We start from the raw sequence: 12,661 nt of genomic DNA, 5'->3' as shown, positions 1-12,661 counted from the left end.
TGTACACATCTGTTTTACACCTATTTATTCATTTGGTCGGTTCTCTTTTGCAGAGTATTAACACACCATTTTTCCTTCACATGCAGACATAGCTCATTGCCTTGGCAACAAGGAGCAAAGCACTCTGTGAAGGTATGTACACATGACTGGGATAAAAAAGATAGTCTTATCACTGCATTAAATTAAAAAGAAGGAGCCCAGCTTCAGGAAATCACTCAAGCAGGCTGACTGATTGAAATGGGATTCATCCATGTGCTACAGTAATTTCCTATATATCAGTCTAAATCACTGCTCTGAGCAAAGGTGACTGAAGATTGATAAGGGAGTAGTGTGTTTAATGGTGTGATGCGTGCAACTATTCAGTAGTTCACTCTTGAAATGTATGAGACTGTAACATCTTAAACTGGCTTGAGGAAAATTATTTTCACACCATAGATTGCCCTACAGATTGCTTATCCTTATGCCTTGTCCCTTTCCTCTTGAAAGACTTGGATTAGGAAAATATGAGTTCAGAGCCTTGACACTGCTTTTCACTTCCGAAGATGGGACTCAATTCCCCCAGCATTGCCTGCACCATGCGAATACCTAGTCTGAACTTGCCCCCATCCCCTGTCAATACAGAGGCATTTCTCTAAAAGTCTTTCCTACATCACTGTCAGTTACAAGGGACAGATCATCTTTTGGAAGCCACCCCTTCTTCTGCTGTGTGGAGGAGCAGTTGTTCCCTCTCCTCTTCCTTTTGCACACACTTCTCCTCTGTGTTAAAGGTGAGAGACAGAAAGTAGATCTGGCATCTTATACCTAGTGTTTGTTTTCTGATGGCTGATTTTACTCATTAACAATATTTGATTACGCTCATTACTGTTCCCTGCTGCATCTGGTCTTTTTGCTGACATGAGGGAATTCTCAGTTAGAGAATTTCTGGGGCTGAACTATTCAGCAAGAAACAGATATCAACAGTATTAGGTTAGGTTCACATAACAGCACATCAGCTTTACTCCTTCTGAAGACAAAATATAAGCTGAGGAGCTGAGGAAAAAATCCAGTTACTAGGGGAGAAAATATGGTACCCATGGGTGTGCATTGCAGTGCTTGGTTAAAAGGTTTCATTTGAGCTAGATTGGTTTGTGTTCTTAGGTTCTGGGGGAAAGTTCATCTTCATAAATATCTGTGCTCAGATGATACCATCATGATACTGTCATGCCTGAAGCTGGTAGTTCATGAGCACTTTGCTATTGTGGCATGAGAAAGTGGAATTTTGTGCTCGAATTCATTGAACCAATTTTGGAGTGAAAAGTCAGGAGTCCATTATGTTTAGTCTCCTAATAATCTCACCACTCTTGGAATTCTCTTTATAACTTCCTGCTTTCCCTGGCTACTATGATAATTCTGGTGGTTTTATTGCCATGTATTTATGAACAATCTTAGCAGAGAACATTTTGTCAAGTTTAGCACTGCTTGCATCTGCAGAAGCAAGGGATCACTCTAATAAGTAATTTGCTCAAGGCTAATTTTAATTAATGCAGGTTGTTAAATGAAAAAATGTTTCATGAAAGCTAGAACTATGAGGGACTGTGCAAGGCCTTTGTTCTCCATCTGCTTCTCAGCAGCCTGGTCTGATGAGGTGTTAAAGTGACAGTGGAAGACATTCTGTGTGCAGAGCATACAGTCCTTACAGCATTACTCCTGCACCCTTTGAGCAGTCATATATGCACTATAATGCCAAAAGATGGTCTTATGGCCAAATTATGGCCACCACATCTCTCTGAAAATGGAGTGGAGATGTAAATCACAGAATTAGGGCAGAACTATCTAAGTATTTTCAAAACTTTTGTCAACATGACTGAAGTCAGGTTCCTGACCCCAGTGGCATATACAGAGGAATGAAAGGGGTTGACCTAAGTCATTGGTTTTCAGAGTTATTTTTTGTTCTCTACAGTTGGATGGTTTTTAATAATTAAAAAATTGTTAGTGATAACTGAACAACTGCTGGAGAGTGTTGAAATGTGGCCATATTCTGACCTTTTTTTGTGTCACCAGCAACTGTAGGCTCAGTGCTGCTCTTGAACAGCGATGTCAGAACTTTATCACTTGTTCCCACAACATAAGCCACAATGGCCTGATAATCACAGAATCATAGAATCAATTAGGTTGGAAAAGACCCCTGGAATCATCAAGTCCAACCTTTGGCTGGACACCACCGTGTCAATCAGATCACAGCACTAAGTGCCACGTCCAGTCTTTCCTTAAACACCTTCAGGAATGGTGACTCTACCACCTCCCTGGACAGCCCACTGTGCAATAACCTGGGGAACCAGAGGAACTGCAATCACATCTGCATTTTAGAAAGGCAGAATGTAGTATTTGAAGTGACCTTGGGAAAGTTCAGCAATCACTCATTAGATATCCTGTGTTTCTGGTGCATGCTGGTGGGGAGAGATAAAGCCCTGCCTCCCCTGAGTGTGGCACACCTCCTGTGATGAGGAAGGACTTTGTTGTTCTTCTCCTTCTTTCTGTGTGCTTGTTGAGTTCTGATGTAATTTTTCTTTTAACTGCAGGTCACTTCATGGGCAACAACACAGTGATTGATGTTTTGAGGAGAGAAGGGTACGAGGTAGAACACACTCCAGCTGGACAAGCCATCAACAAGTAATGCATGCTTTCACCTAGCTGAGCAGCCATTGAGGGCTGGGTTTGTAAACAATCATGAAGAAGCAGTGGCAGAAGGAACTATACCTAACACTCAGCTAGGCTCCTTCTCTCCTTCCCAGAAGTTTGCTTTTCTCTTCCATGAGCTAGTTTGGAAACAAGATTTTGTTTACTTTTTTTTTGTGGTTTGTTTGCGTTATTTTTGGTTTTATGTTTGTTTGGTTTTTTTAAATTGAAATAACATTTTCCTCCTCTGTAAGTTTGAACTCTTAAACGAAAAGCACAGACTATGCATGCTTGGTACATCAGATCTGGATGCTGTCTCATACCACATAAGGCTTTCACACTTCTCCTTCCTCCCTTTTATGTGTTTGAGTGCCCTGCCTTTTACTGTCCTTCTTTTACACCACTATTTTTCATTTTTTCTGATTACTCTCTGTCAGCCTGGAATCTGAATGCCCAGAGTCTACCCAGTCTCTTTGCAAGCTGTGCTCATGACTGATTGCTCTCATGTCCCCTGCTCTCTTCTGCATTTTTAAGCCAAGGTACTTGTTGTTCTGGTTCATCCTGTCCTTTGGGATATACCCTTACTGCCTCTTTTATCTCTCACTGGATGCTTTTATCCATCTCCATGGTTTCAGTAACTACAGATGCCAGATAATCTCCTCCTCCACTCTCTGCTGAGAATTACATGTGCTTTTGAGTCACCTCTTCCTGGAATTCTTGCCACCAGCTTAGGATCTGCAATCCTTGTCTCCCCCTTCTCCAGAATCTTACCAAATACGTGTCTGTCAGCTATGCCCACTCCTCCTTGTAGTCACTGCTAGAAGACCACAATGGAGAAAAGGTTTGGTCCCAATTATGGTGCTGTTTTCTTTTTACCTTCTGTGCCAAGCATGCTGTTCCTCTCTGTTTACATCTCTGTTCCTCCTCCCCCACAATTCTGATATGATGCTCTCAGACAGGACCATCAGCTTTTGTGCAGAGAGCACAGAGAAGAGTCTTGGTCTGTGCCAAGGGCTCCACAGATGTGGTACAAAATAATAGATATTTTTCTCATACTCTTGTTACTTCACCTTTCTCTTTACATCACTTTTGCTGCTGTCTAAAACCATAAGATTCAAACTCTGGCAGATCATATTTTTGTGATGATTCTTGGCATGGACATATATCATTAACTACACATGCACTGAAAAAAACTGAGCCAAGACTTATCCCCACTCATATATGAATGCCAGCCTCTAGCCCTGTTGCCACCAATGGGCAGGTGGTCTGATAAGGAGAAGGCCCCTGTGCTTAAGTATAAGACTTATTGATTCTGTAACACTTGGATCATTCTAGAAAATCCAGTGTATCATTGTTTGAAGGATTTATTAAAACAAACAAACAAACAAGAAAACCAAACAGTTTGCATTGATATTCTCGTGTTGGTTTTCTCACTTTTAGCTTAGGTATTCCTAAAAACTGCTGTAGCAGCTTCTTAAAGCTTAAAGAAAGACAGCTTAATAGGTACTTCAGAATAAACAAGATCTGATACTTCTCTGTAAAGATGTGGTTGTAAAGAAATCAAAGGCAGACAATTATGGAAAGGAGGGATAGATTTTAACTCATCAGGAAGTTTGGTATCAAGAACACTTGGGGTAGCTGGCACCCAATTCTCTGACCACATCATGGGAGTTCATTGTCCAGCCAGTGAGTCTTGTGCCTTTGAAAGCCCTCAGTTTGGCATGAGTTGCATCTTAAACCTCTCATTGGAACTACTGGATAGAACATCTTTCCTGGAGTCTTGATATTGAAGCTGACTGAATAAGCTAAAGAAGATGGCACTTCACTATTAATGTTTCTGGATGACTTGGAAATATATTTAAAAATATGAAATATGTTTCAAGAAAAAAGAAAAGAGTATATGACATGGGGGAAAGACCTGTGGCAAGCATGTGTCAGAGTTCTAGGAACTGGATAGAGGATTTCCCTTGATTGCTATCCTGGGCTTGTTCTAGGAGAAATAACAGGGCAGTCTGTGACAGTAAACCCAGTCTAGCCACATAAGTGTGGAACCGTATCCAGCCATTGTCCTAGACAGCAGTGCTGCACACAGTCCAGACAGTGCCTGTGGACTGTTTTACCATACAAAATTGAGAGAGGAAAAAAATGTCAAGTAGTTGAACTGAGACAGAGAATTCAAGCAACTGTTCTGGTGTTGGATACAGTGGGGCTGAGATGTTGTAAAACACAAGAAGAAGGAAGTCTGCAGTTGTCTCCCTTCCCTGCAACATGACATTGTGCAGTAGCAGCACAGTCTGCTGCTTCCTGTGCTCTGGCTAAACAAAAAGTCTCTTGTGAGGTATCTTGTAGATATCTGTATGTAGGAACCAAGAAAGATACAGGATTGTTATACTTGTTTTCCTGTAGCAGGCAAATGACTGTGTGCAGTAACACAATTTCACCTTTAGACAGGGCTGCCTGAGGTGTGCAGGGGAAATGGGATGGGATGAATGCCCCTGGTGGAGGTAAAAGGGTTCCTTCTCCCTGCTGTCTCCAAAGCAGGGAAGGCAAAAGAGGTTCTCCAACAAGGCAGCAGTGCAAAAGACAGTTTATGAATGGTACCACAAGTTCAATTAAGCTCCTTCTGGTTTTAAATGTTGTTCCTGACTTTGGAATGCATTTATATATTGTAAAACAGTCATCACAATCACAGCCATAATTAAGGTGCTTCCTGACTCCTCCCTTAGCTGCTTTGCTGGGAGAAGGAACTGGCCTGGGGGAGGAAGGACATCCTTCTGCATCTGTGTGCCTTTTCCAGTGGTTGCTTATTCGGTCCCTGGATGAACTGCCTGCAGGAAGTGTTGCAAAGGAGGTTATGTACATGGGTGTCTAATAATACTGTCTGAGGCTGCATCTACCACAACAAATGGCTGGCCATGCAGGATGCAGCTCATCCTGTACCTGTAGCAGTGCTGAGCTCCAGCATGATATGGCCATGAGTTCTGTGGGGATGGCTGCAGACAGCATGGCACTCTAGTCTACAGTGGAGCAGGGGTGCCCACTCCTCTCCCTGCTGTGACTTAGACAATTAAAGAACAAACACAGTGAAGAGAAGATGGGGAAAAGGGAATCCTAGGCAGAGGGCCTTCAAGCAGATACAAATCAGGTGAGCGGAGACAGCTAGTGGGGGATCACTCTGTAAGGTGGAGTTAAAGTGCAGGTGATGTGAGGCAGCTGAAGAGGAGAGCTGAAGGGTTGTGATAGTTCAGAGGTGATAAAGTGTGACAGAGTGTGACAGTCTCAAGGATTTTGAAAGAGATTGATAGCCTAAGGCCCATTCTGCATCAGTCTCTGTCAAATAAACTTTACCATGTGACCAGTCTATGATTTTCCTGGTAGGAAATAAGACAAATTATCTTTGTTTTCCATCTGCTCTTGCTTTCATGTTTCAGTCTACAATTTTATTCCTCCTTCTCCAGGAAGGACTCTTTTCATTCACCATCAAATAAACGTGCACCCAGTGATGGGCTAGCTTGAAAACTGCAGCCATCCTGAAACATGTCCCTTCTTGACCTCCTCCTTTTTGTGCCACTGGAAACTGGAAAGAGAACACAGTTCTGAGAAGATTTCAGTTTTTAAAGCCACGTTTCTTGCCAATGGTCTGTGGTTTTGTTATGGTTTAACCCCAGCCAGCAGCCAAGCCCCGCTCAGCTGCTTGCTCACTCTCCCACCAGAGGGACTAGGGAGAGAATTGAAAGGGGAAAAGCCAGAAAACTCATGGCTTGAGATAAAAACAGTTTAATGGGGAAAGCAAAAGCCACACACACCAGCAAAGCAAAACAAGGAATTAATTCACTGCTTCCTGTAGGCAGGCAGGTGTTCAGCCAGCTCCAGGAGAGCTGGGCCCCATCATATGTAATGGTTACTGGGGAAGGCAAACACCATCACTCCAAATGCCCCACCTTCCTCTTTCTTCCCCACAGCTCTATATACTGATCATGATTTCATATGGTATGGAATATCCCTGTGGTCAGTTTGGGTCACCTGTCCCAGCTGTGTCTCCTCCCAACCTCCCTGTCAGCGTGGCAGCATGAAAAGCAGAAAAGGCCCTGGATCTCTTCTAGCCCCACCCAGCAACAACAAAAACATCTCTATCAACCCTGTGTTCAGCAGAAACCCAATACATAGCCCTGTACTAGCCACTATGAAGAAACTTAACTCTACCCCAGCTGAAACCAACACAGGTTTTCTGTTACCATTCTGAATTTCAGTCCAAGCCAGTCTCCAATTTAATCTTCTTACAGATGGGATTTCTTCTCTTCTCTTTACATAGCCATAAAGATGGGTCAGATATTCCTGTTGGGTTCTCTGTGCACTCAGAGTGGATTGAGCTTGTAGGTTTGCCCAAGATGCTCATAAAGAAGAGGGCAAATTGCTTTGTTCCAGACAATGAGAAGTGTGGGCCAGCAAAGTTGTGAGTGAATAGAGACGTTGTTTGCTCTAAGTATAAAGAAACAGAGCTTCAGTAATTAGCATGGAGCTGATTGTTGGCTTTTTCAGTTTATCACCTTTGCAGGAAGCTGTGTAGCCATAGGCCCCCATCAGATACTGGAATGTTGCTGTGAGGTCTCCATGCAACCTTCTCTTCTCCAGCCATGTTAGCTGTTACCAATCACCTCTTTGTTTTCCATGTGCCTTAGCATAGTTTCTAGAAGAATCTGCTCTGCTATCTTGCATGGCACAGAGGTGAGACTGACTGGTCTGTAGTTCCCTGGGTCTTCTGCTTTCTGCTTTTTAAAAATGGAAGTTATATTTCCTTTTTTCCAGTCCTCAGGAACTTCACCTAACTACCACAATTTTTCAGAAACTGGATAGTGGCTCAACAACTTCATCTGCCTGCTCTCTCAGGACATGCAGATGAATCTCATCAGGTCCCACAGACTTGTGCAAATCCAGATTCCTTAGATGGTCTTGAACCTGATGCTCTCTTACAGTGAGCTTGGGGTCTTCATTCTCCGAGTCTTTCCTGACTTCAGTGGTATGCCTGGGGCCCTTGCTGTTGAAGAATGAGGCACAGAAGTTGTTGAGAACCTCAGCCTTCTCTTTGTCCAGGGTAGCCAGGTCTCCCATTACCATTAATGGTATCTTGAGCTATTCCCTTCAAAGACAGTAATTTTGCAAGATGCATTTCTGTAGCCATGACCACAATCTGCTTTTTAGCTACCAGTGAGAGTTGTTGATCCAGGACTGGCTTCATCACTTAGTGGGCTTTAGTCATTTTGTCTCTGCCACTTCCCCAGAGTTACTTGGCTCTGGGCAGGAAATGCTGAAAGGGATAATCTGGTCTGTGTTCTGCAGTACAGCAGAGGATGTGTAGTAGACCAAAGGAGCGAGGTTTGACCTTCTCTGATTTTGAGGGTGATTCCATTTTTGTCTCTTTCTAAGTAGGTAAACTTATTACCAAGAGTTATTCCGCCCTGAGCCAGATTGCATTCTTTCCTCAGATCCAGATTGCCGCTTTTCCAAAGCTTTTTTTTTTTTGTTAAAGAGAACTATTTTGATCAGAATATTGACTTAAGAAAGAAGGGGCAGAAATATAAGGCAGGGAAATGAGCATCCAGCCAATATGTCAGGGAGAAACACCTATTTTATATACATGTGCCTTGATAGTATCTGTATCATGATTTTGCCTCAAAGCCCTTTCAAATGTTGTCTGTGTTCCCTCTTTCTTCCAGCCAAAAATCTCCCAAAACCTTGTTAGCCTTTTCATCATCACACAGTCCCTATGCCACGTCCCAGGAGCTCCCACTGCCATTGCACCCCCAGAAGGAGGAGGAGGAGAAGGAAGAGTTCCTGCCTCACCTGCTACTGCCTGACAGCATCGATGTGCTGGATAAGGTAGACAGGAAGTACAAAAAGAAGAAGAAGAAGCAGCAACAGAAGAAACGCAGATTGCGACAGTTTAACGACCTCTGGGTTCGCCTGGAAGAAAGGTAGTTCAGGGCTGGGGAGGGGGGATGGTTTGTCATGCAGAATGGGCTTTACTTAGACTGTTTAATTTGATCCACCGAACCTCTGCTGGGGCTAGATACACCCTGAGGATGGGATCTGACCTTCTCCCTCACCATGATTCTTTCTGAAAACTTTACACAAGACTGCTTGTGCTTTTAGTGACAAAATAGCATTTTTTTTTCCTCCCCATGGTTAGGTTTGTGAAAAATGAGGCCCAAAACAAGTGGAAGCCTTGTCTAGATCATTTTGCACTGGAATGATCTAGAGGAATTGTGAGTGTATGGCAGTCCTCTCTATCACAGAAGGGTCGGTCCAGTGGTAGTTGGTACAGGTCAAAGTCTTGGGCTGTTATCCAAGAACTGCTGCATGTGTGGAAACTGTCATACCTGACATATGTACTCCTTGCATTTGGACAATATTCATGCAGTATTTCCAGTCTCCGTATTCTTCCAGTCTCAAAAAGCACAACAGCCTAGTGGATGATGGAGTTAATATAAAAAACTGAGTGTGCTGTGGGGCAAAGGTCCACACATAACCCTTAGTTATGTGTTATACAGAAGAGCTTACTTACCTGCAAGTACTACAGCAGCCTGCAAAAAAAAAAAAAAGCCAACTTTTCCCTCACTACCTATACTTGGGCCTGTGGCTGATGTATACCTTAATGTTTCCCTCCTGTCAGATAACCTTGCATCATTTACTTTCTATTAATGCAGTTGCTATCAGCTGATTGCGAATGGGTTTTGGGAGTTTCTGTTCATAGACTGTTTAGTTGAAATGGTAAGGACTGACTGCCTTAAGCTCCCCCCTGCCTCTGCTGTGACATGTTCAGGTTTTCACGTGCAGTTTTTCCCACAAAGCTCAGGGAAGTCAGTGGGCAGTGACTGTGAGATACGTGTGCACTTGCAGTATCAGTGCCTTCAGAAGATGAGGGAAGATGGGAAGATGTGCTACTGGGATTAAATTGGAGGTACATTAAGGCTACATACTGGTTTGCAAGTACTGCTAGGCAGTAGTGCAGCAAAAGCAAAGCTAATACGGCAGCTTAGGAAACTGCTGCACAAATATGAGAGCAGCAAATGCCATTTTTCTTTCTTTTCTTTCAGAATGTTTCCTTTCTTCCCCTGCTAATTAAGCCATCCTTTGCGCTAGAAACTTATCCAGATGCTAGGTGACAGATTAATTTTAGGGGTGAGCCCTTAGTAGCAGAGAGCTTGAACGTCTGGACGTGGAGCTGCTGCATGACAGTACTGGGAAAGACAAGCGATGCCTGGGAGATTGCCGAGGGAAAGCGGCTGCCAGTCGGGCACAAAGCCCGTCCGTGCGCTGGGTTTCTGTAAAGCAGGGGTTGTCTCCGCTCTCTCTGCCCAGGCTCCCGGGCAGGCGTGGGATGAGCTGACAGCCCCACCTCGTGGAGCAGCCGCGTCTGTTCCCGCGGAGATCCAACACCTCTGGGCTCAGCCTGGCTCGTCTGCAGGGCACGTCTCGCTGGGAGCCTCAGCCCTTGCTCTAACCATTCCTCGGGGTGCTCAGGCACAGGTTCCTTTTGCCAGGGCATTCACAGCTTTCAGGTTTGCAGTTGGACTCGATGATCTTAAAGGTCTTTTCCAACCCAAATGGTTCTGCAATTCCTTCTGTCAGCCTGAAAATGTGAAAGGTGCAGCTCAAGGGATTTTAATACAGTCTTGTAGTGGGCTTGGCAGAATGGCTTTGGTTTGTGCCCCTGTACGCATTAGCTGCCAGTTGTACTTCTTTGATGTGCTGCCAGCTGGCTTCACTCCAGCTATTGTTCAAATCTTCAGGGGAACCCTTCGGGTAAGGAAGAGTAAATGTTTTTAAAAAGGATACTAATTGCCTTCAGTTTCCCAAAGCATATTTTTGCTTAATGGGCCAAAATAAGACAAGAATGATGAACAGCAGCTGGTGCAGCAGCTTTTGTATTTGCCAGGTGGACTTGCTTTTAGTTTCATCCAAATTTGTCTTCAGGTTCCACAGAGCACCAGGAGGCCCTGGGGTTTATGTCAGCCCTACAGCTATGGGATCAAGTATTGCTTTCAGTCCATCGCCAAGGAGAACAACACCAGTGTTGCGTGTGACCCTTCTGACTCTCGGCTTGCTGCAGTATGTGCTCTCCCCCAGTTCGGGACAGTTCACATTAGCAACCTACAGCACAGAGTTTTCTCTCCTCTGTCATGTATTGCCATAATGGGAATTCAGCACCATGTGGGCTCTGATTCAGTTCTTGTTTATCACCACGTCAGAGTACTCACTTTCATGGGAAATACTCTGGAATGTGGTGATTTTTCCTGGTGACTCTAGGACGTGCTTCTGGATGTGACTTTTCCTCTCCTTAAAGTATGACATGCAATCTCTTTGTAATTCATGACCTGTGGAAGTATAAAAACAAGTTTGGTCCACGCTAAGATGCATGAAGCATGGCTGAGGAAGATGTACTCAGTTGAGAAAGGATATCTCACTCCAGCAACACTCCTCTGCAACAACGCTTGTATTGTTCTTATATATTTACTGCTTAGCTGAAAGGCACTAGGAATATGGTCATCTTACCCTCCTGACTGATTGTGGGAGCAATGGGCAGGCTGGGTAGACCTGAGACAGGGCAGGTATTTTCCTGGTGTTTTCACCCTCCTCAATCTCTCTTGCTTGTTGCTCTTCAAGACTACTCCGTAGTTCAGCCGGGTAGCACCCTCGTCCTTGTGGGCTGGCACGGGAGCTGCCCACGCTTGTGAGGAAGGGACAAGACAGCACTCTGCCATTAGGAGACAAAGACTTTTGGTGAGAGTGTAACTTGTACAAGAGACCATTCCCGTGAACCCAGAAGACTAACAGTGGGGAACAGAGACTGACCACCTCCTGCTCTGTGGCTGTTGGGCAGTTCTGGGCTGGGTCTGGACTGATGTTCTTCTCTTGCCTTGCAGTGCTACCGACCATCCTCCCCGGATCCGCATCATTAATGGCTACATCACGGTGGAATCCCAGCCCCGGGGCCACGGGCGGTCCAGCCACACCCGCACAGACACCAGCAGTGCTCACCAGCGTTCCCGTTCTCTCTTCCTTCCGCTGCTGGCTTTGACTTTGCACATGATAATGCTGCACTGAAACACAGGGGGACCCAAGTTGCAGGGCTGTTGCCTTAAAAATAAATAAATAATAAAAAAAGAAACCTACGTGAAAAAAATGAAATAGAAGACTCTGGGTGGTTCACCCGTTCTTTGGGGTGTTCTTAAACTGCCTTCTTTTCCTGAGTCTGGATGATTAACACTATTAACTGGTTTGACCTACCCAATACAGGAGAAGATATTTTGATGAAAGTGTTATTTATCCTTCTCTTGCAGAAGAATGATTTCATGTTATCCCATAATGCTTTGGGGAGATTATAATGTTGCTATAACATAGCTGTTGTTTAGCTATATGAGCCCAACTAAATTACAATTTTTTCACCTTCAGTGCCTTGTAAGAAGATTTACATACCACTGACCTGTTTATTAGAACATATTTTGGTCATATGAGCACAGCTGCGAAAGAGAGGTTGATATTTTATGTCTCTACTTCGTAATGTTTTTATGTCTTGCTTGTTAGGGCTCCAGATTACATATAATGGTTCATGACAACACCTTCTACAATAGAATAAAACAGTGAAGACTTGTGAACAGAATATTTCTGCTGTCTGTTTGGTGCTGTGTAAGATGGGTACACCTCAATCTCCAATGACCAGACAAGACTTGAAAGTGCTGCTCACGCTCCCACCCCGGCGCTATTATCAGCACCGAATGGCTCCATCCTGCCTGGGCGGAGGAGGGGTTTGGGGAGTGGGGCACGGTTTGAGCTTCATAACCGGGAGCCAAAAGGACCGTCCGGGGACCCGAGCCACCAGCCCCGTCCTCCGTCTCCTCTGGGGCTTCTCCCCTCCGCCTGCACACCGCGCCGCAGCCGGGGGGGCGAGGAAGGGCCAGCTGAGACAAGGACGGAGCGTGAGCGATGCACCTCCCGCCCCGCCGGG

General features: G+C 44.6%; 1 protein-coding gene across 1 annotated transcript in view; it reads left to right on the top strand.

Annotated features, from left to right (window-relative positions):
* LOC103757649 (metalloprotease TIKI1) overlaps window positions 1-12,316 on the top strand; it is a 60,708-nt gene extending 48,392 nt beyond the window's left edge. Inside the window, exons 5-7 of the mRNA XM_025896467.1 lie at window positions 2,559-2,649; window positions 8,370-8,627; window positions 11,580-12,316. Coding sequence (XP_025752252.1) covers window positions 2,559-2,649; window positions 8,370-8,627; window positions 11,580-11,760 — 530 coding nt within the window. The 3' untranslated portion in view covers window positions 11,761-12,316. The remainder of the gene's footprint in view (window positions 1-2,558; window positions 2,650-8,369; window positions 8,628-11,579) is intronic.
* Window positions 12,317-12,661: the final 345 nt, after the last annotated feature.

Source organism: Manacus vitellinus, unplaced genomic scaffold (genome assembly GCF_001715985.3).
Source record: "Manacus vitellinus isolate BGI_N305 unplaced genomic scaffold, ASM171598v3 scaffold_9_pilon, whole genome shotgun sequence".
Taxonomy (NCBI): domain Eukaryota; kingdom Metazoa; phylum Chordata; class Aves; order Passeriformes; family Pipridae; genus Manacus; species Manacus vitellinus.
This window is presented reverse-complemented; position numbering and strand designations above follow the sequence as displayed.